Source organism: Megalobrama amblycephala, linkage group LG20 (assembly GCF_018812025.1).
Source record: "Megalobrama amblycephala isolate DHTTF-2021 linkage group LG20, ASM1881202v1, whole genome shotgun sequence".
NCBI classification, from domain to species: Eukaryota; Metazoa; Chordata; class Actinopteri; order Cypriniformes; family Xenocyprididae; genus Megalobrama; species Megalobrama amblycephala.
In genome coordinates this window covers 29,935,660-29,963,596 of record NC_063063.1, presented here as the reverse complement: position 1 = coordinate 29,963,596, position 27,937 = coordinate 29,935,660, and the positions used below count along the sequence as shown (strand labels likewise).

General features: G+C 37.5%; 1 protein-coding gene across 6 annotated transcripts in view; it reads left to right on the top strand.

Annotated features, from left to right (window-relative positions):
* lg20h10orf90 (linkage group 20 C10orf90 homolog) overlaps positions 1-27,937 on the top strand; it is a 42,548-nt gene that overhangs the window by 14,328 nt on the left and 283 nt on the right. The window contains exons 2-11 of one of the 6 annotated variants that reach the window (XR_007181907.1): positions 1,367-1,918; positions 5,645-5,717; positions 10,847-10,971; positions 14,393-15,329; positions 17,804-17,938; positions 18,298-18,449; positions 20,808-20,949; positions 21,875-21,938; positions 22,115-22,245; positions 24,478-24,598. Coding sequence is in view for 5 of the 6 variants with exons in the window: in XM_048170751.1 (XP_048026708.1) it covers positions 1,367-1,918; positions 5,645-5,717; positions 10,847-10,971; positions 14,393-15,329; positions 17,804-17,938; positions 18,298-18,449; positions 20,808-20,949; positions 21,875-21,938; positions 24,478-24,598 (2,301 nt within the window). In the remaining variant the exon portion in view is untranslated. Of the gene's footprint in view, positions 1-831; positions 966-1,366; positions 1,919-5,644; positions 5,718-10,846; positions 10,972-14,392; positions 15,330-17,803; positions 17,939-18,297; positions 18,450-20,807; positions 20,950-21,874; positions 21,939-22,114; positions 22,246-24,477; positions 24,599-27,937 lie in introns of those variants that run through there. The other 5 variants (XM_048170754.1, XM_048170756.1, XM_048170753.1 and 2 more) reach the window with 5 other exon arrangements.

Sequence of the window (27,937 nt, the reverse complement as noted above, 5' to 3'; positions counted from 1 at the left end):
GCTGGGTTAAAACAACCCATGCCTAAACAACCCATTCGCTGGGTTAAAACAACCCATGCCTAAACAACCCATTCGCTGGGTTAAAACAACCAATGCCTAAATAACCCATTCGCTGGGTTAAAATACATTTACTAATGTTTGCAAATAAGTAGGATTAATGATTTGAACAAACTCCAAACTTTAAGCATATAAACAGCTTCCACTAAGTTTGTGCTAAAAACATAAATGATTTTTTAAGTTCTGCTTGTTAAAAAGTTTTGCTGTTACTTTTCTAAGCAATCAGAGTTTTTTGCCTGGTGGATAATGCAAAAAAATATCCAGTGAATTTATAATGAAGGAGGGAACCGAGCCATATCTAGAGACCACAATATTATACCAGAAAGATTTGAACGTGGGATCTTTTGACTTGACTAAGTAAGCAACTACCTAGCATTCACCCACTCGTTAGCTCGTTAAAACCTCCCACAATACCCTAGCGTTTCTGCAGTAAGTTTTGCACTAGCAAGAACTTGCTCTGAAAAATCTATTTTCCTTTCCTTTACTAAACCAAAAGAGAAGAAAATGCAAGTAGAACACTTTGTAGAGTTTATATGGATGTTGCTTTTTCACTTTGGGTTATATGTGTTAAACTGCAGATTCCTTTGTGCACCGTTCACTACAAGATGAATGTTAAAAGCATCTCTGAGAGTAAACAAAACTCCAAGGCAACATGTCTAGGTTGAAAAAGGGGGTATTTGCTGGCTGCGAGCAAACACACACACACACATCTCTCTCCCAGTGAAAAATAGAAGTTGTTCTGTAAGTCTTTTGTTCGTTCAGACTAGCACACACATTTATAGTCATGGCTGAGAGGAGACGGCACCAGTGGCCCCTCTTCACACTGCGTGAGGAAAGCTGAGATTATCTCACTGCTGTTGCCTCGTGAAGTCAGATTGTGTCGTCCTCGTCAGAGCCGTGTGACGCAGGTAAACAGATCTGTTAACCATGCATGCGCTCATGTCAGCTTGCGGTTATTTGAGCGGGTTCGTGTGTAGGATTGTATTGACTTTTTGAGAAGACACAGCAGTCTGAGCTCAATTAGGATGTCACTGTAAAAAAAATCTATAAAAACCAAGGAAAAACAATTTGCCAAAAGCATTAGAAAACTTTCTGTTCTGCTTTTCTGGTGAATTTATCATATTTTTCAAGATGTTTTGATGTATTTTTTACTGGAAAACAAGAGTGCAGTAAACATGCTTGTATGTTGACTTTATGAAAAGACAGTGTTCTGAACATCGTGAAGCTCAATTAGGATGTCACTGAAGTTTGTGATGAAGGTACACGTGCTGTTTTGTTCTTAAGATGCATTTTCTTTGTCTTTTCTTAGTTTTTTATGGAGGACGTGAAGCCTGAAGGCTGGCGGCAGCTACTTCAGCCCAGCAAAAACAGCACGGGTCTCCTTCGCAGGTCCTCATCATGGAGGAGGCCTGGAGAGCGGGGTCATTATGAGGGCCCTGCGGCGCAGGTGAATGAGCCTCCTCGCAGAGCTCGTCCACAGAGCTGCATAGAAGGTGGCAGGATGGACAAATGGCTTCAGACGCTAGAGAGACTCCAATCACGGCCGCTTCAGAAGCACATACCTCAGTTTGCGGACAGGACGGTATCAACGCCGGTTCTCCCAAATGAGATGACGGGAAGTAGCCCACTCTGTCCTGATCTGTCCTCTCTCTGGAATCAGACACCTACCGTCTGTCCCAGTGTTTGTGAGAGCCTGGAGTCTCATGCAAGGAGCAAGAGGGTTCACATTAAACCTGTTTCCAGTGCAGAAAGAGCTCAGTTCTGTGCTCTCGCTCCGGTTCGCTTTGGCTGGCTGCCCATACAAAGACATGTGATACTGACGGACATCTATAACAACCACCATGACGACAGCAGGTGCCAGGTAAGAAAGAATAACGTGAAAGGGAAGTGATGTCACAGTGGGCCAAGAAGTTCAGAATAGCATACTACCATACTGCAGTATGCATTCTGTGCAGTTTTGTGATTGATATATTATTTCTATAGTTTGTATTTATTTATACAGTAAGAGTTGTTTTTCTAAGTCATTTGAAGCATTTTATTTATTTATTTAAGTTTTTTCAGTTATTTTTAATACATATTTTTTATTTTATTTATCTAAATCGGCCTCAAAATTGGCCTCATTAACAAGTCAAAATATTTTTTAATTAATTTTTAAAGCAGACAAAACACAGTTAGACTATACCATCAATACAAAACACATAAAACAAAAAAAGTAGGATGTACATGTAATTATGTGAAGTGTGTGTGTTCAAAATAATTTTCCAAGACGATAACTGGGTGCCACTTGCAGAATTTGGGATGCAACATAAAGGGGTCAAGTGAGAACAATGTAGGCCTACTACTGTTTAAAATATTTATCATTAATGGTGTTTGCTAAGGCAAGCATCACTGTGACTGTCTTTATATATAGAAAGACGGTGCACTCGTATTATTATGAATGGGGAAATGAATATGGCGGAATAAGTCCTGCCTTCTAAATAAGAGCCAATCGCCGATTGACTGCAGCTGCCTAAAAGCTCCGGTTCCTATAGAAACAGTCACACACATGCTTATGACTGTATTAGCTTGATCCAGCCTTAAAAATGCAGTTTTTTGTCATGATTCGAGAGTTTAGAAACAAAATTTATGAGGCATTTGTTATCAGATTTCATTGATTTCAAATATGAAATTTAATCGAAAGCTTGGTGAACAGCTTTGGAGAATTTGATGTTTGATGAGATGGCAGCTGCACTAGCACGACCGATAGGTGTTTCAAAGATGGCCGCTGAGTGAAATGACTTGTGTTAAAGGGATAGTTCACCCAAAAATGGAAATTATGTCATCATTTACTCACCCTCAAGTAGTTACAAATGCCTGGGGGTGAGATCTGACATTCTTCCAAATATCTTACTTTGTGTACAGCAGAACAAAGAAATTCATACAGGTTTGGAACTACTTGAGGGTGAGTAAATTATGACAGAATTTTCATTTTTGGGTGAACTAACCCTTTAAAAGGACTTTGTGTCACAGAGGGCACAGAGACAAGAAAGTAAGATCCAAATGCAGCTTTAATAGGGCAATCCAAAAACGTAATCCATTCAGGCAAGAGTCAAAATCCACAGAACAGTCCACACAAAGCAAGAAAAACAAACAGTGAAGCCAGTGACCATAAATGAAACCACAATAACAAAAGCAGAAACAAACCAGGTATAAATAGACTAATGAACAAACACAAAACAGCTGAGTGCAATGACAGGATAATGAGTCCGGGAAGTGGGTTATGGGAAATGAAGTCCAAGTGTGGTGAGAAATAGTCCGTGTTGGAGTGCCCTCTAGTGGCTAACTAGGGCACTCCAACTAGTGATCATGACACTTTGCTATTACTCATGTTTCTGTCCAGTATGCAGTAAGCAATATGCTAATATTTGACACAGAGAATTTGAATTTGATTTTTAAATTACTTTCTGAATAGTTTTAAAGTGTCCCCTGATAATGGCTTATCTGCTTTTTGGAGAGGAAAATTGTTCTCGCATAGAGTTCTGACTTCAGATATTCATTAAATCAGCCTTAGTTTTTTACATTTTAGAATGTTGCAGTTTTTATATGACAACAAGATTAAAGATATATTAAAAACTTATCTGTTGGATTTCCATAATAGAGCTCTGCTATATCACATATTGCCGTTTAGTGCCTCACTATGGTTCAGTACAGTATAAAACTTTTTTGCTCATAAGTTCAGAGCGATTGAGTCATCCGCACTGGAGATAAAAGCTTTCAGAGTCCTGCAGACTTCTGCCACCACTGTAAACTGCACAACAATCACTCTCACCTCCACTGGGAACAAATCCCGGAAATGAACAGCCGAGCTCTCAGACCTGATTTACCTTAGTGTCAACCGATGCCAGAAAGAGAGAGAGAAATAGAAAAGTGAAAGGTGGGAAAGAGAGAAAAATATCTGGATGACTGTCAAGTACATGAACTTCAGTGGCTGTCTGGGTGCTGCATGAAGTCGAGATAAAACCGCTCTGTCAGCAGGTGCTTAGATCCATTCGGAATGGATTTAGAAAGGAATAGATTCAACCACGTCAGAACCGCAACAGGATCACAACAGTGCCGCAGGCCCAGAGGATGGAAATGAATCCTAAAGCATCTTCCTATCTTTTCACTTCAGTCATTTTATGCCTAAACTTCAGTAGTATTTGGACTCCTAAGTAACACTTAAAATGTCTGAATGGCAATGCATTAGATAAGAACATATCAAACCAAGTGGTGTGCGTTCTCAAATGCAGGATGTTTTCTTTTCTTCCTAACTTCATCATTTTTGCTCAATGTCTTGTGTTTTGGTGATTTTAGTGCATATGTAGTCAGTTCCCCTAAAAGTCACACAGATTTACTAGCAGAGGTCATGGGTGCTTTGTGAATCATTTGTTTCAAACCAGTGATTCGGAACACGTATCAAACTTCCAAAGTCACGTGATTTCAGTAAATTATAACTGTTCATAACTGTTCTAGATTCTATGATGCGATGATCTCTGCGAACCAATGAATCAGGTTTTTCTGAATCAGGCTAGTTCACCCAAAAATAAAAATTTGGTTACACTTTATTTTAAGGTGTCTGTGTTACAGTGCAATTATATATTTAAGTACTAATTAATAATAATTTAATACATGTACTTATAGAGTTAGGATTAGGATAAGGGTTTGGTTTAGGGTTAGTTGCATATAGTTATGCATAATTTATTGTTATTACTACACTGACATGTAATGTGTAATAAGGACACTGTGATATAAAGTGTTACCGAAAATTCTGTCATCACCCTCATGTCGTTCATTTTCTGAACACAAATGAAGATATTTTTGATGAAATCCATGAGCTTTCTGGCCTCCAATAGACTGCAATGTTATTACCAATTTCAAAGCCCAGAAAGGTAGTAAAGACAGGGAAGAGACGAAACTGTTGAATAAAGATGTTATTTTTGTTTTGTTTTTGCGCACAAAAAGTATTCTCGTCACTTCATAACATTAAGGTTGAACCACTGCAGTCACATGGACTGTTTTACCAATGTCTTTAATACCTTTCTGGACCTTGAAAGTGGTTATAACGTTGCAGTCTATTGGAGGCCAGAAAGCTCACAGATTTCATCAAAAATATCTTAATTTGTGTTCCCAAGATGAACGAAGGTCTTACGGGTTTGGAACGACATGAGGGTGAGTAATTAATACAGAATTTTCAATTTTGGGCGAACTAGTTAATTAATGTTACTCTGTACAGTAAGTACAAAGTACAACTACTTCACCTTAAAATAAAGTGTAACCGGTGTTTTTATGCATATTTGTTTTTGCTGCAGTTACAAGGTTCTGACCAACAGGTGTCACCAGCGTGTGGTGTTCCAAGAGTGGATAATTTTGTGAAGCATTTGATTCAAACTTTGTTCAAATGCTTTGTTTTTCCCATCACTACAGAGGAACCACCGCTGTAGTTAATCATGTTCCACTAATGCTTCACAAACACAGAGTCAAAGCTTTTGTTATCTAATGCAATCTGATTTATAAACTGATCATATCTGATCATATCATATCTACAACTAAAGTCTGTGTGTTCTTTCAGCAGAAACTGAAGTCTCCCATCACTCCAGTGTTGCTTCGCTCTCCTGCCAAACTTAACGGACCAAGACCAAATGGTGCGTATTGACTAAGACGGCATATAAAATTTCTGAATGAGCTGCTTGGGGAGGGGCAGCAGTGATTTATGTTTGGAGGTTTGAGCTTTACACAGTAGTATGAAATATCATCTTCATTGAATTCAGTGAATTGCTGGAAATTTAAGCTGTGCATATAATTAATGGTTTTAAAATTAAACTACAAATGAATTTTGGGGTAAAAATGATCATAATGTCATTATTAAACGAGTACATACAAATCATCAGTGGAGTACATTTAAAATAATACATTTGGAGCAGGTAAGATTTGGTGGGGAATTTCAGGGCTATCTAATTCATTTGTGTATGATTATGTCCATAACTATAGAAAAGGTCTGTGACATGCAATTTTATGTTTCAGCCAATAAGATTAATAAGTGTTCTTAGCAATAAAAACTTTTTAAAGTAAATTTTAAAAAGTTATCTTTAAGAAAATTCTCAAATATTTTCCTTTGAACATCTTTTTTTCTTTTCTTAAGAATAAAATGACAGACTTTGATGTTGTTATTATATGTATTGTATATGCTATATTTGCTAATACAACAAAATCAAAACTTTATATTTGTAAATCTTAACAATATCTTTATTTTAAGAGTACTTTTTTAATTAGCAAGCACTTCATTTTTGAATTTAGAGTTCTTGGGATGTGTTAGTGTTATTTGTTAAATTATAAAAGTAAAATCTTATAGTAAAATGTATTAAATTTAGCTAGTGCTATGTTGTAATACTGAAGGTTATCCTAACTTTTTTACAGCAATTTTTAAGAACATTCTTGTCAAGAATGTCAATTCTTCTTAAGGTTTAGGAATTTTTAGGAATTTTATTTTTAGGAATACAAAGTATTCTTAAGCTAGAAAATAAAAATAAAAACGTTAAACGTCATATGTTTTGCAAATCCCATGTAGAACACAGAGGAACTCTGAAAAAAGAAAGACAGAGAAAGTTTCTTAGTTGATTTATTTATTGGGTCTCTGTATAAAACACAAAACATACATCATATACTGATCTCTTTGTAGTTTGATTAAATGAAATTCTTTTACCTTATATACAGTATATGAGTTTTTGGAGCCAAAGCAGGGTATTTGGAATCAGAGGAAGGGATTTTGTAGATTGTTTAGAGCCAGGGAGAGATTGTTTGGAGTCAGAGGATGATTGTTTGAACTCAGAAACGGATTGTTTGGGTTCAGAAGCAGATTGGTTGGAGTCTGGGACAGAGGAGTATTAGCTTTTCAGTCTCTTCAATGCCATCGTCCTCCCGGTGCTCCTGCTGCGGCTGGGATCTTTCTCTCGGTTCTGTCAGCAGGTGACGAGCGTATAATGATGCTGCCACAGCGTCAGTGTAATTACAGTGGTGAGAGCAGGACCAAGTCAAGGGGAAGGAGGAGGGAGGCAGTGATGCAGGAATGAGGAGCACTTACTCCTCCATGAGTGTTTACATCGGAAATGTTTGGGAATTTCTCTCTTTTTCTTTCTCACCAGCTTCAGATGGTGGGTGACACTGACAGGACATGAGTGTCATGCTGTGTTGATGCACGCGCGTGCATGTGTGTGTGTGTGTGTGTGTGTGAAGGCCATTCTTCGGTTGTAAACAAGGAATGATTAACTAAGGGTCAATGGCAGACACTTGCTACCTGTCTCTCTGGATCACACTGTGTTGCCAGATCCCAAAACATTGATGGAAAAGTGATGTTTTTTGCCTTTATTTGAGAGAAAATTGCATGATTTTGGAGGGAATTAAAGAAATGTGCTGGCCACCGATGGTTTAAAATGTTACTTATTATTATTATATTATTATTATTATTACTAATTTAAAATATTAAACAAAATTAAAATATTACAATAGTAATATTTCAATGTTTCACTGTTCACTCACTCTCTTATAATAATAAGAATAAGAATAATTGTTTAAAAAGGTTTGCTGTGTTTGTTTGTAGGGCTTCACAATTTGGCCAAAAATTATGTAACTATATATATCAATAAATATGACTATGAAATAATATTTGTACTATATATATTTGTACTATAAATGCAATGTATTATTATTTATTACTATACTAAATTATTAAACAAAATGAGAAATATTACTATTGTTATACTGTAATATTTCACTATAAAAATCGAGTCTTTAAAAATGTTATAATAATAATAATAATAATCTTTCAATAATAATATTCATAGCTGTCTTTATTTCTTCATTTTCAAATGTTAAACCATCAATATTTTCTTAAAGCTTTTCTTGTTATCAGCAGCCAGTTTCTTAAAATCGCTGTGTCGTGCTTCACTCTGAAACACACAGCACAGATATTTATTTAATTAAATCATAGCCTTCGCTATTTGATAATCGTACTAAGCCATATCACAATTTTGGTTTTATTTTGATTAATCGTGCAGCCTTGTAAATGATAATGTATTTATTTATTTTATCATTCATGTGCTGCTCTAAAATATTCAACTACCCCAAGACTACAAGATTGACTCAGCCAATGGCATTTGTTGGGGGTGGGGCTATCTGCAAACTGACCAATAGCAGAGGGAGAGTGTTCAGTATTGTTTAAAGGGGACCTATTATTTTCACAAGATATAAGTCTCTGGTGTCTGTGAAGTTTCAGCTCAAAATACCCCATAGATCATTTATTATAGCTTGTCAAAAACACGCTGTTTTTGTGTGTGTCCCTTTAAATGCAAATGAGCTGCTGCTCCCGGTCCCCTTTCCAGAAGAGGGCGGAGCTTTAACAGCTCGCGCTTCGGTTGCTCAACAACAACAAAACTGGAGAATCTCACGAATGCCAAAATGAGGATTGTCAGTAACGGTGTTCAGCCTTACATTGTTCAAACCGGAGTCGACACTGATGGAGAGACTCAGGAAGAAGTTACAACTTTTAGACGTTTCTGAATGGTTAGTGGATAAATTTATGTAGTTGCTGTGGAGTTGATAAAACTCATCCACTAGCATGTGCCGTCCAGGGATGTGCGGTATACCGGTACTGGAAAAATACCGGTATTTATTATATTTCAAATGGTACAATATCATTTTGCACATCTCGGTATTTTATGCGCTGCTGTTCCGAAGTTCACCGCTAGGTGGCAGTGTGCTGCTCAAACAGACACAAACCCGGCAAATGCGACAACAGAGCAACACACGATGGATCAAACAGATAAAGTTAGTTCTACACACCCGAAACTAATCGACAAAGACAGCTGTATGAGTGAAATATGACTTTACTTTACCTTCAAAAGTGATAATAAAGGTGAAACAAAAGACCTCCATGCACAAATCTGCAAATGCTGCTTTAAATCATGTGTTGCCAGGGGAAGCAACACATCAAGTCTAGCAAAGCACTTGTCACTTGCTCATCCCGAAAGAGTTCGGAGATCGATAGGTGAATCAACTGATTTAATTTAGACTTTTATTCACAACACTGATCAGCACACGCACATAGCTATCAAACATTAAACACGAAAGCTCAAACGTGCGTGCGTGACACACTAGAACCAATGAAGTTTAGTTGTTATATGTGCACTTGTGGCAAACAATCATATTTTAATTGAATTTGAATGAATAAAGAGATTAGTAATATTAATTTTAGTATGAAGGGCATATTACTGCAGCTGCGGCGACACCTAGAGGAAGCAGCCGAGAAAGAACGAGAGAGAGAAATATAGCCTATGAATATTACTAATATGAACACTTTACAATAAATCTACATTTGCAAAGTTCATGAGGTAACCTGACCTAACAGTATTATAGCATTTCATCTATCAGTAATTATTTATAAATATACTAATACATGTTTAGCATGTTAACATTACTTTGTGCATTAAACTAATATGAACCCAAACACAAACCTTACAATAACCAAGATTAATAAATATTATAAATGTCAGGAGCTGTCAAAAAAATAAACACTGAAAAGATGTGAAGATATGAAGCCATTTTAATTGGGTTATTTTGTTTGCACTATGTGATAAAAGAAAGAGATAAAAGATATATATATATATATATATATATTTTTTTTTTTTTTTTTTTTTTTAATCTAAATTTAAACCATATTCCCTGAATGTAGGTTTTGTTACATTATATTTGCACATTTGTTACTGCAGAGTTTTAAGCATTTCATTAATAAAATTGTTTCAACTCACTTATCTTTTGAGGCTGGTTATTTTTCACCTATGGTATCGATTTGGTATCGATACCGAGGTATTATAGATTCTGGTATCGTACCGAAGCCAAAATTGTGGTATCGGAACATCCCTAGTCAAGTTCATCTTTTGTGCAAATCCAGCATTGAATTTACCCTCGTTGGTGAAGCAGTCTGGTGTAAAACAGCAACATTACACACTAACTAAAGTTAAAAATGTGAAATCTTAATCAAGGACCCTTTTGAAAACAGTAATTATTTTTGCGGTTGCATTCGGTGAAGCTAAAGTTACACAGAAACACTTACACGCTTCAGCATTCATTTTGATCAATACCAATTTGTTTCCACTACAATTATTAAATTAACATGCTATCAACTCGGAAAGCCAAAGCTTCCCAGAGTTTTCCACTGGTAATTACGACGTACGAATCTAAATACAATCGTTCCGACATGACTCAAAGGCAGAGCAGAACCTGACACACAAACACCTGAGCGGCTGACAAGAGTGTGTGCCACGCTGAACTGCATACCGGGAGCATGCTGGGAAAATAGCTACCTGTCAGGTCTTAGCTGCCAGTGTGAAGTGCGATTACTTGCCTAAAAAAACGACGGCAAGAAATAGTTAGCTTGGCACCTTAGCTGTCAGACAATGCCATGGTCATGTCTCCATGGCAACGCTGACAGAGAACGATCCATCACGGCCGGGTGGCACAGCGGCTGTCTGTCAGATTAAAATCTCTCTCTCGCTCTCTGTCTCGCTGACACCTGTAAGTGATGCAGGTTATGTCGGTCTAAGCAGACCTCTGTTGACATTGTAAACACACACAGCAGGAAGATCAGCCTTATTATGACACAGGAGTGGCAGGAAATGCTGTTGTATTTACATTATACGCAAAAAGGCACTGCAGATCAGCTCTCTCTAGTTTTCTTTTTTGATCTCGTTTTTTATTTTGTTTCTTTTCTCAATGACAGACACAGAAAAAGCACCCCAAAGTGGACTTTCCTTGTTTTATTCAGACAGGGAACCTGTGAGACCTGAACCTACAGACTTCAGATACTGGAGGACACCTGAAAAAACATCATCCATCCTCCATCAGGTTAGTAACACTATATAAACATTAGTTTGCTTTATATAGGAACTAACTTGCACTTGCATGCAGTAGTATTTAACCCACATGATCTGTTGTGATTGACTTAGTCTTATATTTTCCCTTCACATACTTTTAATATGGTCCTCTGAAATAGTCAAAACCCAATAGGCAGATATTATTAAAGTTTTAACCTTATCATTTATCTCAAAGTATGAATGCGCCTTTCGGAAAAGTGATTATTATATAGTACATTAATGTTGTTTTGGTTTGGGGTCAATTTGACAGCTTTAAAAAACACATTGTAGAATCAAATTGAACAGCTGGCTGAAGTGTATTTCTGAAGTGCATGCACCAGTAGATTGTTTTAGCTTGTGAAAATCCATTGCATTTATTCATGATTTACTGAGACACCAAAAAGAAATAATATAAAAGGTTTTGATGTTTGAAACATATTGAAATATTGCTTAAAATAAGATCTTATAAGAGTAAAGGGGTCATGACATGAGAAATCACAGTTGCCTTGGTCTTTGTACCATTAAAACATCCTGCAAGTTTCATCGCTTAAAACATAGGGGTGTGACAAGATCTCGTGCCATCTCGCGATATTAAAGGTGCCCTAGAATTAAAAATTGAATTTACCTTGGCATAGTTAAATAACAAGAGTTCAGTACATGGAAATGACATACAGTGAATCTCAAACACCATTGTTTCCTCCTTCTTATATAAATCTAATTTGTTTAAAAGACCTCCGAAGAACAGGTGAATCTCAACATAACACCGACTGTTACGTAACAGTCGGGATCATTAATATGTACGCCCCCAATATTTGCATATGCTAGCTCATGTTCAAGGCATTAGACAAGGGCAGGCAGTATTAACGTCTGGATCTGTGCACAGCTGAATCATCAGACTAGGTAAGCAAGCAAGAACAATAGCGAAAAATGGCAGATGGAGCAATAATAACTGACATGATCCATGATATCATGATATTTTTAGTGATATTTGTAAATTGTCTTTCTAAATGTTTCGTTAGCATGTTGCTAATGTACTGTTAAATGTGGTTAAAGTTACCATCGTTTATTACTATATTCACGGAGATAGGACTGTCGTTATTTTCATTTTTAAACACTTGCAGTCTGTATAATTCATAAACACAACTTCATTCTTTATAAATCTCTCCAACAGTGTGTAATGTTAGCTTTAGCCACGGAGCACCATCAAACTCATTCAGAATCAAATGTAAACATCAAAATAAACACTGTACTTACGCGATTAGACATGTTGCATGACGAACACTTTGTAAAGATCCATTTTGAGGGTTATATTAGCTGTGTGAACTTTGTTTATGCTGTTCAAGGCAAGCCCGAGCTCCGGGGGCGGGGGAGCACGAGAATTAAAGGGGCCGCAGCCTGAATCGGCGCATATTTAATGATGCCCCAAAATAGGCAGTTAAAAAAAATGAATAAAAAAAATCTATGAGGTATTTTGAGCTGAAATTCACAGGCACATTCAGGGGACACCTTAGACTTATATTACATCTTGTAAAAAGATGTTCTACGGCACCTTTAAAATGTGACGAGATTTCTCATTGAGATGAAAAGCTGTCTTGCGATATCGGCATGACGGGGCGTGAGAGTGAAATTACCAAGAAATATGCCACCGCTATGTTTACATTACATTGCAGTGCCAGCCACGGCACCTCCTCCAACTCCTCCAAACGTGTCATTTCAGACAGAGGGTCAGAATGAGGGTTGAAAATAATCATTTTTCTGTATATATATTTGTTTTTTTGTTTGTTTTTGTGCAAAAAACTTTATTAACATTTATAAGTGAACCTCAAGGAACATATTAATATAATAAAAAAAATCCAAGTCATGATCCCTTTAAGAAAATGTCATGCAGTATGAGCCTGATGCTTCAGTGTTAAATATTTTTCATGCTATAAAAATGGCCTTCGGGTCTCTCAGACCCTGAACAGAGCATGAAGGGTAAAGTAACAGAGATGTTTCTTGTCCTACTTATGATAAATATAGCATTTAACTAAAAGACATTGCTAATGCAGATTTGTATGATTATATGGTTCATAAAGCCTGCAGCTCCTGATGGAGACCCGTGATTCACAAGCACATGGTAATGCCAGTAATTGAGTAATGCCAGTGTCTATTTACACTGAGTGCAAATAGCCAGTCTTGTTGGCAAAGGCTATTTTCACTAACTCCACCCGTTATTACTCGGATATCTACTACTTTTTAGACTCTAAATCCATTCCACTGTGGATTTTTCCACAAATTCAGTGCATAAAATAAAGAATACAGAGAGAATCTTCTAAGAGCATGATTGTAGTTGTAAGTTGTGCGGATCCAAAGAGGTAATGTAGAAGTTCATGGAGCACTAAACAAATATTACAAATCTTTGATCAAGTTTGTCTGCGCTGGGCTTCTGTTCCAGCAGTCTTTCATTTAGAAACACTGGTAAATGCTCCTTTAAAAGCATCTTGTAAACAGTTACAAGCTTAATTCTAGATGACCCACACACAAATCAACCTCAACGAGATGAACAGATGCACTGAATTAAGCTGTTTATATCGGATAAATGTATTCTCAGAATAAAAATCTTTCTCTCTCTGTTTATTGCACTGTTTATGGGATGTTTGCTTCAGGTGGCTTTTCTGCTTCTGTCTTTGATTAAATGTTTTGCCAAAGAAAGTATAATTGGGAAATAAGCTTGATCCTGTTTCAGTATCAACAGAAATGCTAATGCTTCCTCTATTTGGATTTATAGGCTACTGATATATATATATATATATATATATATATATATATATGAAATCTTTGTAGGGACATTTTTTGGTCCCCATGAGAAAAATAGCTTATTAATCATACTCAGTGATAGTTTTTTGAAAATCTAAAAAATGCAGAAAGTTTTATGTGATGTTTATTGTTAGGGACAGGGGATAGAATATACAGTTTGTATAGTATAAAAATCATTATGTCTATGGAATGTCCCATAAATCATGAAAACCCAATGTGTGCCTTACATATATTCACACACACACACACACACACACACACACACACACACACACACACACACACTATGGTACTGAATGAGCTGTTTTTTATGTTCAAATGCACAAGCGTCTGTATTTTGGTTTTATTTATTCAGTCGTGCTGAAATTGAGGAATTTGTGTTCAAAAGATTAAAACGCTCCTGTGATTTTCGTAATATAATAAAGAAGTACCTCAACTTAATTTAACTTAACCAAAAATCAGCCCCCGAGTTCTCCAACACTGATGCAGTTGCTATGGAAACGGTGGAACGCACGGGTTCGCTATTCCGTAAGCATTATTGTCCATGCAGGAGGCAGAAAGAACCTCTTTCTTTCACACAAAGCCCAATTCAATGGATTTTGTTTGTTTGTTTCCAGGCTTCGGGATCCGTGAGCTCAGAGGGAGGACGAAATGGACTGCAGGCCTGGAATCCTAAAGCCGGTTTGACCAGCAAGGTGGAAACGGGCCAGTCTCAGCCTCATCCCGGCAGCCCGGCACTGAAACATCCCACATGCAGACGTGGAAGTGCACCAGACTCGTTCAGCTCCTCAATATCATCCATCACTATCACTTCCAGGAAGGTCACGCACACGAATTCTGGGCATCTGAGCCCAATGGCGATTAATGACCTCGCCGTTGAACGAAGAAAAGCCCTAGTGGTCAAAGTCACCGAACAGCGGACGAAAAGCACTAGCGGCCAGCCTGTCGCTCTGACCCCTGGCTGTAATCATGAAGAGTTTGACCACGGTGTGGTACTGAGGAGAAAGGCAACCATTGTGAAAATGACCGAACAGAGAGAGCATTTCAATCGAGAAAAGCCCAAAACAGCACATTACAGGCACAGCTACACTGAAGGACTCAAAACGAATGAATCTCAAGTCAATCCCTCGCCTATAAACCGACCACTAACTGTATCTTTAGAGCCAGGCGGAAACCAATGGAGGTCTCAGAACAGATCCAGCCTGTCTCTTTACCTCAACAACCCAAATGATAGCAGCGCAGAAGTGGAGACCAACACCAAGAAGCACAAGCCACTTCGAAGGCCTCTCAGCTGCGACGCAAGCTTGTTTAACCACACAGAACTTGGCGCAAATGCAGTTACAGATCCAGCGTTTCACAACAAGAGCTCTTCTGTTGCCCAGAAGACAAATATTGACCTTGTTAGTTCCAGCAGCAGTGAAGCAAGAAGGTGCTCAACCTCCAGCTGTGAAGACAGGAGCTTGAGGAAGGAGGGATTTGAGTGGGATCGAACGCATGAGGAGCGCAAGGAACCCATTTCAGAAATCAAACCTCTCACGCTACTAAAAGTGGCAGGTACTAGCTGAACCTCTGTGGATATTCGGCAGTACACGCACAAGAACACACTGTAGGCTAAGGCCGTGCGGCACTTCTTTGATGTATAATGGATGAGTATTATCGTGTGAGAGAGCAGAGGTTTTTAATTGAAGCTTTTCACAGCAGATACACATTTATGCGGCGGACTGCACTGAAACAGGAGATTTCTCTCCTGTCTCTCTCTTTCTGTCATGCATTTTCTCATCTTTTCATTTTCCCACGCATCCCTTTGCATGCATAATCTATTTCTACCCTGCTTTCAATACCGGTTTTTGAGCTTCTGTGGGAATTTAGAGCTGCTACACATGAAGAAAAATCTGACAGAAGCCGAAGTCTGAGGACATGCAATGGATGACTATTGTTTGAAATTAAGTAATTTATGATTACTTCAGACTTCAAACCTCTAAACATAATGTTTAAAATTATTTACAATTAAAAAGCCATTATTTACTGTATATGTGATTAGATTTTTATCTTTTAGGACATTTGCGAGTAATTTTTCTCAAGAAAATTTTGGATTTCCGGGTGAGAAAAAACATTTAGAGAATTCTAAAGACTAAAAATGAGAATAATTGTCATTTTTGTTTACTTTATGTATATACAGTACAGTCCAAAAGTTTGTAACCACTAAGATTTTTAATGTTTTTAAAAGAAGTTTCGTCTGCTCACCAAGGCTACATTTATTTAATTAAAAATACAGTAAAAAACAGTAATATTGTGAAATATTATTACAATTTAAAATAACTGTGTACTATTTTAATATATTTGACAAAGTAATTTATTCCTGTGATGCAAAGCTGAATTTTCAGCATCATTACTCCAGTCTTCAGTGTCACATGATCCTTCAGAAATCATTCTAATATGCTGATTTGCTGCTCAAGAAACATTTATGATTATTTTCAATGTTGAAAACAGTTGTGTACTTTTTTTTTTCAGGATTCTTTGATGAATAGAAAGTTCAAAAGAACAGCATTTATCTGAAATACAAAGCTTCTGTAGCATTATACACTACCGTTCAAAAGTTTGGGGTCAGTAAGAATTTTTATTTTTATTTTTTTGAAAAGAAATTAAAGAAATTAATACTTTTATTCAGCAAGGATGCATTAAATCAATCAAAAGTGTCAGTAAAGACATTTATAATGTTACAAAAGATTAGATTTCAGATAAACACTGTTCTTTTGAACTTTCTATTCATCAAATAATCCTGAAAAAAATATTGTACACAAATATTTGTACAATTGTACACATTAAATGTTTCTTGAGCAGCAGATCAGCATATTAGAATGATTTCTGAAGGATCATGTGACACTGAAGACAGGAGTAATGATGCTGAAAATTCAGCTTTGCATCACAGGAATAAATTACTTTGTGAAATATATTCAAATAGAAACCAGTTATTTTAAATTGTAATAATATTTCACAATATTACTGTTTTTACTGTATTTTTAATTAAATAAATGTAGCCTTGGTGAGCAGACGAAACTTCTTTTAAAAACTTTTGGACTGTACTGTGTATATATATATATATATATATATATATATATATATATATATATATATATATATATATATAAGAGAGAGGGATTTGAGTGGGATCGAACACATGAGAGTGGTTAACAAATTTATTAGACCACCTGTCATAAAAAAGAGGACATACAAATATTTTAGAAATCTGTCAAAACAGTCTCTGTTGTTACTGACTCCCAAATAGATTCTAGTTTTTCCAAAAGACTTGCTTTTGATGAAACTTTTGTGTGATCTATCCTTAAATCCATTAAATCCCAATAATAATTATATTTTAGCTTTAGAAACACTACTGTGACTAAAGAGCTTACAAATACTGGTGTGGATTAACCATTACAGAAACATAAAAAATTATTTTGTTCGTTTAGGGCAGCTGTGGCACAAACCTTAAACACACACATATATATGTATATACACACATATATATATATTGTGGCAATCCAGTGGTGGAGAATGTGGGCATAGCGGCCAGTGAAGGACAAAATGGAAGATGCAATTAAGGCCAGGAATCAGAGAATGAGTCTGTAATCCCAGAAAAAGAACTAAATGGCCACTATGCCCGCATTCTCCACCACTGGATTGCCACAACATCCTCATAAGGAGCTCGTTATAAGCAGGGTTCATTGGCATTAAAACGTTTTGAAAATCCTTTGCTCTAGTGGTTACTGTATGCTAATGCAGACATGAATGCATTACCAATACATAATCTCTAGTTTAACGCTGCACGTATGCCAGTACTTTAACTTACAGTAGTTTTGGCATAGCAGAAGTATATAGCGTTCGGCGTAGCATACTTGCATTACTTACATTTCTGAATGCATCAACAAAATCCAGCTTGCATAGCCAGACGCATTTGCATTCCTGTCCTCATGTGGAGTGTGTTTCAGGCCTCCTGGACTCTGGATGATGCACACTCTCTTTGTTCTTAGATAACTCGCCTCATCTCAGCGCAGATGCTGTCCTGGCCCTGAACGCTGCTGCGGTTATCGCCAACATAAAGCTGCAGGCCCAGCAGAGACAGAAGGATGAGGGAAGACGAACTACATCCCACACAGCAACAGCAGGTATGCCTGATCTCTCTGACCTTTGGCTTCCCCAAACACAAACTTCAGTTGAAACACACTGACACTTAGCAAGATGAGGGGATTTTATATAGCTAGACAACACAGAGAGATCAATGTCTTTACACTCTGGACATGTTGGTATCAGTGCAGCTGCTCAACTCAACTCAACACACACTTTTTCAGTTTCACAGTTTTTCCTGGATTCCTCTAGTGAGCTGTTGCAAGAATTTCTGCCTATGTTGAGCATTACAGATTGGTCACTTGAGGCTTCATGACTGTTATGATGCTGCCTATGTAGGCAGCTTATTAGGTTTTTGTAGCTCATGTGTTTCATAACTAAATATGTGTGTGCTCCTCAGCATCTTTAACAGAGGATAGAGGGAATAATGAACACGGAGAGCTCAAAGAAGAGGCTGATGGGAAGAACAAAACACATCCAGCAGGTCCATGTGTGGAGTTTGTCCCAATTGAGTCCCAAAATGTCCCTCCTGAAACATCACTGTCACTTAGCGTGAGTTACTCTTCTGTTGTTTAAAGGTTTGAAGGTACTTCTGCCCTAAAATAACCTAAATGAGGACATGCAATAAATGACTATTGTTCCAAATAAAGCTGTTTATAATTACTTAAGATTAATCATAAAAAAACATTTTATATACTAATTCTGCATTTTAGAATAATAACGTACTTTTATGTGATTGATTTTGGCCTTTTAAGACATTTTGCGACAATTTCCCCCTAAAATAAATTGAAAACTGTATTTTAAATGTGAACATGTTGCATTAATTTTGCATCTTAAAGGTGCCGTAGAACATCTTTTTAAAAGATGTAATATAAGTCTAAGGTGTCCCCTGAATGTGTCTGTGAAGTTTCAACTCAAAATACCACATAGATTTTTTTTTATTCATTTTTTTAACTGCCTATTTTGGGGCATCATTAGAAATGCGTCGATTCAGGCTGCGGCCCCTTTAAATTCTCATGCTCCCCGCCCCCCGAGCTCACGACTGCCTTTAACAGCATAAATATATAACGTTCACACAGCTAATATAACCCTCAAAATGGATCTTTACAACGTGTTTGTCATGCAGCATGTCTTATCGCGTAAGTATGGTATTTATTTGGATGTTTACATTTGATTCTGAATGAGTTTGATAGTGCTCCGTGGCTAAAGCTAACATTACACACTGTTGGAGAAATTTATAAAGAATGAAGTTGTGTTTATGAATTATACAGACTGCAAGTGTTTAAAAAATGAAAATAACGACAGTCTCGTCTCCGTGAATACAGTAAGAAATGATGGTAACTTTAACCACATTTAACAGTACATTAGCAACATGCTAACGAAACATTTAGAAAGACAATTTACAAATATCACTAAAAATATCATGATATCATGGATCATGTCAGTTATTATTGCTCCATCTGCCATTTTTCGCTATTGTTCTTGCTTGCTTACCTAGTCTGATGATTCAGCTGTGCACAGATCCAGACGTTAATACTGGCTGCCCTTGTCTAATGCCTCGATCATAGGCTGGCATATGCAAATATTGGGGGCGTACATATTAATGATCCCGACTGTTACGTAACAGTCGGTGTTATGTTGAGATTCGCCTGTTCTTCGGAGGTCTTTTAAACAAATGAGATTTATATAAGGAGGAGGAAACAATGGAGTTTGAGACTCACTGTATGTCATTTCCATGTACTGAACTCTTGTTATTTAACTATGCCAAGGTAAATTCAATTTTTAATTCTAGGGCACCTTTAAACTGATAGCTGTTTTGGTACATGGTACATAGCTGGTTTCTAGATGGTCTAAACTTTATATTAACTTGTGCAAGAATGGTCATTAGCTGGTCTATAGCTGATAGCCCATCTTGGAGCAGCAAGAAACCAGACACCAGCATGATCATTTGGAACATGTTAGTTGGTTAACCAGTTAATGACCATCTTAACTAATGATCATCTTCCGAAAAACACCACTAGCATGTGACCTATAAAGCCCCTTTTACAAGATGTAATATAAGTTTCTGGTGTCCGCCGTCCCTTTAAATACAAATGAGCCGCTGCTCCCGGCCCCCTTTCAATAAGAGGGCGGAGCTTTAACAGCAAGGTGGAGAATCTCACCCAGCCAAAATGAGGATTGTCAGTAATGGTATTCAGCCTTACATTGTTCAAACCGGAGTCGACACTGATGGAGAGACTCAGGAAGAAGTTACAACTTTTAGACGTTCCTGAATGGTTAGTGGATAAATGTATGTAGTTGCTGTGGAGTTGATTCAATTCATCATGTGCCGTCATATTAATCTTTTGTGCAAATGAATTCAGCGTTGAATTGACCCTCGTTTGTGAAGCAGTCCGGCATAAAATGACGGCATGTCATCAACACTCTACTACAACAACTCTTCCTCTTCTCTAAAGCAGCCCAACATGACCTCACTCCCATGTTGTGTGTTCCCGGGGGCGTGGTTTATGTAAATTTTGGGGTGTGATGTCACAAACCTGGGAAGAAGGTCGTTGTAGTCCCTACCAGCTATTTGTTGTAGTCCTGAAACAGGGAATTCTTTAAAAGAAAATATTTCCCTTTCCATTGAACTTTGAGCGTCGTAACTTTGCAGATGTTGTTTATGTTCATATTGCAACATTACACACTAACTAAAGTTAAAAAAGTGAAATCATAATCAACCACCCCTTTAAAGAGTCTCTATTTGCTCTCCACAGAGCCCATTGTTGTCTAAGAGAAACAACTGAGATGTTACAAAGATCACCTTTGTGATTTTACTTCTGCAGTTTTGAACATCTTGAATTCCAAGTCCAATTATAAATCCCTGAACTGCTATTTTGTCCCTTTAATGAGTTCACTCTGTGTGTGCAGGAGGCTTTAGCAATCAGACGGCCTGATTTCATCCAGCGCTCACAGGCCAGAGTTCGAGCCCTGGAGTGGCGGTCGCAGGAGAGGCAGAAAGCCCAGAGCTCACCCCAGAGGCCCGAGACTGCTGGCATCCAACAGCAGCGAGGTGTGCAGCACATGCTATCAGCAAGCCTGCGGCTGTAAAACTATCATGGCATTGATACACATTCAAACCCTGTCGAAATGAACAACACTTTCATGTCCTCAATATTCAGACAGACTCTGTTTATCAAATCGGCTTGTGAAATGAGAGCAGGGAATTATCAGAACACTGGAGAAACAATATCAGTGGCTGTTATAAGGCCAATGTTAAAAGACAGGCAATATCGCCCCCATCTGCACAGACATTGAAACTACAGTACATTAGACTGCAAACTACAAACATTAGTTGCTTACTATGTGTGTGTGTGTGTGGGTGTGTCCCTAATGGTTAAAAAGCTGTTTTAGCTGTTTGTCTAGTACTGTTGTTTTCTGCCTGTGTTCTGACTATCAAAATCCATCAAACCTGAGCAATTTGATGGCCAGCTAAGAGCAGCAAACTACATTAGTTTGTTTTATATGTCATTAAAAAAAAACACCCTTAAGTGTGATAAAATCACTATAAAACATGTCCTCTTGGTGTTTATTGCAAGAACAGAATCAGCTATAAATATACAAATGAATGCATAATCAAATTGGACAAAAAATTAAAGAATATATTCAAAAGTATCTGTGGCATTCACAGTGTGGGCCTGCTTATTCCTGTATTTCACTTCAGCGCACATATTGTAAGCAGAAGGCTTGCTGTTTTTTTTTTTTTTTGATAAATAATGTTGTTTTTCAAAATGGTTGATTAATAATGGAAGGGTCTGACAATTTATTTTCTGATTTCTGCTGGTCCATAACAATCTGAAGCTGATGGTTGAGCAATATTTAATCATGGATTTTACTGTTTCTTCAGTATGATTTTGTTGTTGAATTAGAGTTTACCTATGCAGAAATTGTTGAAACCTTATTTACTGTGTATGTGTGTGTGTGTGTTTGTTCTGCAGAAGGCCTTTTGAAATCCAAAGACAGAAGCATCATGGGAAAGGGTCTACAGCTGCGCTCCAGGAGGTAAAAGAACATGCCAGTTCCTGTTTTGAAAAACACCTTTCTTGCTTTATTTCTCTCACACAGACACAAACACCTGTATCAGTTCTATCTGTATTGAAGGTGTTGTGTGTGTCTGTGTGGCTGCAGGGTTTTGCTGCCCTGATTGTGCTTTTCACAGCTTGTTTATTTTCCTGCAGCTGAATAAAACCTCATCCGATTAGATCTGGTCTCACTGTGCTTCCGAATTAAACCTCCTTGATGCACGGCTGGATGGGTTCTGCACGAATGAGTGGCCATGTTCAGAAGTTTGATTTAAGCCATGGATGTGGTGTGTGACTGAATAACTCAGGCAGTTATCTCAGATAACGCTCACTGTTTATTTCTTAATTCTGACTCTGATATATTCTGATCTCAGAAAATAACAGAAAAAAAAATATTTTGAAGCAAAATTTTATAAAAAGATATATTTAAAGGATAATACCAGAAAATACCAGTAGTAAGCACCAGGAACACCCTAGCAACCACCCAGGACACCCCTGGCCCTACAGCATTCAGGCAGCCACCCAAAATATCCTAGCAATCACCTGGAATGCTCCAAAACACCCTAGCAACCACCCAGAACACCCCAACAACTTTCAACCCTGCAAAATACCCTAAAAACACAAAGAATACCATTAAACACCATAGCAACCACCTAACATACCCTAGCAACAACCTAGAAACCATCCAGAACACCCCAACAACATTCTGGCAACCACCCAAAAAAACAACCACCGAGAATGCTCCAAGACACCATAGCAACCACCCAAAACACCTCAACAACTTTCTGGCAACCCCACAAAATACCCTAAAAACATGATGAATACCCTAAAACACCCTAGCAACCACCTAACATATCCTAGCAACACCCTAGAAACCATCCAGAAAACCCCAAAAACTTTCTGGCAACCCCACAAAATACTCTAAAAACATAAAGAATACCCCAAAACACCACTCAAACCACTCAGAACCCCTCGACAACATCCCGGCAATCCTGCAAAATACTCTAGCAACCACCCAGGACACCCCTGGTCCTACAACATTCTAGCAGCTACCCAAATTATCCTAGCAACCACCCGAATGCTCCAAGACACGCTAGCAACCACCCAAAACACCTCAACAACTTTCTGCCAACCCCACAAAATACCCTAAAAACATGATGAATACCCTAAAACACCCTAGCAACCACCTAACATATCCTAGCAACACCCTAGAAACCATCCAGAAAACCCCAAAAACTTTCTGGCAACCCCACAAAATACTCTAAAAACATAAAGAATACCCCAAAACACCACTCAAACCACTCAGAACCCCTCGACAACATCCCGGCAATCCTGCAAAATACCCTAGCAACCACCCAGGACACCCCTGGTCCTACAACATTCTAGCAGCTACCCAAATTATCCTAGCAACCACCCGAATGCTCCAAGACACGCTAGCAACCACCCAAAACACCTCAACAACTTTCTGCCAACCCCACAAAATACCCTAAAAACATGATGAATACCCTAAAACACCCTAGCAACCACCTTACATACCCTGGCAACACCCTAGAAACTATCCAGAACACCCAACAACATTCTGGCAACCACCCAAAACAACCTAACAACCACCCAGAATGCTCCAGAACACCCTAGCAACCACTCAGAACACCTCAACAACATCCCGGCAACCCCACAAAATACCCTGAAAACACCAAGAATACCCCAAAACACCATAGCAACCACCCAGGACACCCCTGGTCCGACAATATTCTAGCAGCCACCCAAATTATCCAAGCAATCACCCATAATGCTCCAAAAAACCCTAGCAACCACCCAGAACTCCCCAACATCATTCTGGCAACCCTGTAAAATACCATAGAAACCACCTAACATACCCTAGCAACACCCTAGAAACCACCCAGAACACCCCAATAACTTTTTGGGAACCACACTAAACATGCTAGCTACCACCTAAAACAACCTAGAAACCACCCAGAATGCTCCAAAACACCCTTGCAACCACCCAGAACACTTCAACGACATTCCGGCAACCCTGCAAAATACCCTAAAAACACCAAGAGTACCCCAAAACAACATAGCACCCACCCAGGACACCCCAATAATTTTTTAAGAACCACACTAAACATTCTAGCAACCACCCAGAACACCCCAACAACATTACGGCAACTCCACAACATACCCTAGAAACACCAGAATACCCCAAAACACCTTGGCAACCACCTAGCATACCCTAGCAACACCCTAGAAACCATCCAGAACACCCCGACAACTTTCTGGGTACCACGCTAAACATCCCAGCAACCACCCGGAATTCCCTAACAACACTTTATTAACCACCCTGAACACCCAACAACATTCTTGCAACCACCCAGAACAACCACATAGCAACACCTCACTGCAGTGCCTCTTTCTTTCTCAGCACTGTCTTTTCCTTTCTATTTTCTCTGTTTATCAGTGCTCATTTATAAACAGCAGCTAGTATGTCAAGATTGCTAACCCTGAGCTTTGATTGACAGGAATTATAACCAGCTCCCAGAAGTGAGGAAGAGGAGAGAGGAAGAAAAGAGAAAAACAGAAGAGGAGAAAAGAAAACTGGCATCTCGGACCAACAGGCTGCGGGCAGAACTCTTTAAAAAGGTATGTTTGTAGACAGACTGATCTGAGAGCAGTTTGGAAGAGTTAGCAGTGAAGACAGATCTCAGATCAGCTCCAAGGTCCATCGGTAATCATTACCACTCAGGCATGTGTGCTCTCTCTCTCGGTGTGTGGGATTGAATTTTTGAGTCGCTGTTAACTGGTTCAACAAATTAGATTAATTCTCAGCATTAATCCTGAACGTGAAGCTTTTCCAATAGGCCTTCGCAAGGTATTCGGTTATCTTAACAAAATTCCCTAATTCTATCGGACCGGAGAAGGACGACTTCTCTAAACCCCTTCCACCCCTTAAGCAGTCGGAATTGATTTTGGCCAATGCATTTTGCTCCTAAACACCTCTTACTCATGCTCTAAATATAGACTAGTCCCTGACAGAGAGCAATATTCAACACATTTCTAGGCCCGTCTTCACATTTGCACATCACACTGACTGGTAGCAGTCAACTCCAAATGCTTTTGTTTATGTAATTATTTGCAGTGTTTGCTAAGTGAAGCATCACTGTTACTACTGTTCATTCTCTGTTATTTGATTTGAATAAACTCTAACTTGTCCAAACCAGGTGCACGCAGTCAATCAGAATATATCTGGTGTTTAATATAGATTTTAGTCTGGGCAGATTTTAGTATTAATCAGAGCCATTGAAAAACAGAGCTGTGACATGCTTTGATTTCACCACCACATGGTTCATGGAGCTCTAAATAGTTTGTCAATCTGTCCCAGCACCTGGTCATAATTGCTTAATTATCTTTTTAGGTTTTGCATTTGAATATATATTTAGACATTATCAAACAAATATTATAAATATTAATGAATGCAAGCAAATACTGAATTTAGCCCAAGAAAAAAGTTTAAAATAGTGTTAAAAAAACAAGATAACCAATTGCATTGAACAAAACCATCTGTTATCAAATGATAAACTGGCTAGATTCCTGAGAGGTCAACAAATGTGTTAAAATGTAAAAAAATTAATCAACTTAACAGCAAGTGTGATTGAGAAACACTGAAATTAATGGGATTCGATTTCTTATATTTTCTGTTTTCATTTAAAAAAAAATAAAAATGTGTAGGTGTAAATAATTTTATTTCATATTTAGTTGTTTTTAAATATTTTTCATATTCAGTTCATATTTCCGTGTTAGTTTTTATTTATTTACAGTAATTTTAGTGCTAAGTGGAAATATATGTATATTGTTCGTAACAGTTACAGATGGTTAGGACACAAATTTGTAATTTACTCAATACTGAGAATTTAATATTTCAATAACATGACAACAGTTTTGCATGTCCACAGTTCTCTGATATTGGTTAAAAATGGTCACATGACGCATGTAAGCAAATATTTTTGTTTTTTATTATTACTATTATTATTCATTTTATTTTATTTTTGCTTCATTAATTATTAGCTGTTCATCAACTCACAAAGCCTAGTTTGGGAAACCCTGCTCCATGTTGTTTGGTCATAAACCATTCTCCGCACACAATGGCATGACATTTGTGTCAATCTGTGACACTATTTTGAAAGTCTCTCAGTTTTCTGAGGTCAAGAGAACTGAAGGGTCAGAATCCAGTGTTGTGAGCGCTAATGGGAGACTGACCTGTGTGTGACGTATGTAATTACACTGAGAGGCGTGATAATAAGGTTAAACAGGGATGAAACAGAGTCAGGTGTGTGTGTGTGTGTGTGTGTGTGTGTGTGTGTGTGTGTGTGTGTGTGTGTGTGTGTGTGTTATATTATAGCTCATAGATGATTCTCAGGAATACTTGATTCTGGTCAGTCTTTATAAAAAATGACATGACATTCTTTGAAGTATCTTTGAAGTACCATATAAATACATGGTAATCATTCATACCATAAATATGTATTAAAGAATATTGCATTTTTTCATAAGAAATATTTCAGAATATTTGCATAAAAAAAAAAATCTATCTATCTATCTATCTATCTATATATATATATATATATATATATATATATATATATATATATATATATATATAATATGTGTGTGTGTGTAACACATTTACAATAACTATTTATATAAAGTATAATTATATAATATTGCCTTATATTACTCAGTACTTTCTTAGGTTAGAACACTGTAAGTACACGTATGTGCATGTACTGTCAAATAAAATGCAACCTATAGTAATTTTACTATATATAAATAGTTATATATAAATTTTTAATAACGTAATATAAAGTAATAACACTATATAATCATACAATGACCTCAATCAGGGTAAATGTCATACTTTTTGTCCACCAGATGTCGCTCTAGGCCAGAGTATCAGTGTAGTTAGTCAAAAACCACCACAGACTGTCTGAAACTGAGCCTCACTCAGTGAATCCAACATATTCACATTCACAGACATGTCGTGGCAACTCTTTCAACAGTTTCATCCCAAACCTTATTTTTATGTTTTATGTTCTGGCATCAGTTAATCAGAAAATAACATTTCAGTTATTGATGATGAGGAGGATGATGGTGGTGGTGCTGGTCATGTGCATATATAGGTGTGCGTGTGAGAGACGAAGAATAGGAAAATATTCTGTGTGTGTGTTTTGAATGCTGTCTGGTTGGCAGTGATCTAAGAGCTTCATTGTGCTGTGTGTGTGTGTGTGTGTGTGTGTGTGTGTGTGTGTATAGAGCTACTGTTCACAGGAACGAACACCCAGTCACTGCCAATGATACCATGATACCATGGCACATGATATCACACACACACACACACACACACACACACACACAAATATAGACAATAAAATCATTGCCAACCAGTATGTTTGTGTCTGTCATGAGGCTGGATGCTTTTCCCATGTTCCCTCTCTATTTCTCCCTCTCTTATATGGGTGATTCTTAAACATACGTCTATATTGAAATAAGCATTAGATTATGATGTGAAATTTAAAAATTCATCCACTAATTCACTTCTCATTCACAAACAAATAATATAAACATGACAAAAACATTCTTTAATATGTATAAGAACTTAAAAAAAAAATCTTGTAAAGTGAAATATTGTAATGTGTAAAGTAATATGATTTTAACACTTTTTGTAAATGTAAACGAGCCCACAGAGAAATTCTTGCAAATTGAACCTTTCAACACTCACAGGAGAAACAACAGTTTAAACTGACTTTTAATATCTTCCTTAAAATGGCAATGATTGTTTCTTTAAAACACCCTATCATCCAGACATCCAGTAATAATTATGATGTTTCAACAAAAACATTTGGCTTGTCCAACCCATGCTGACCACAAATTATGGACATTTGGAATAAAACTGACAAAATGCTTTTTATTTTTTATTTATTTATT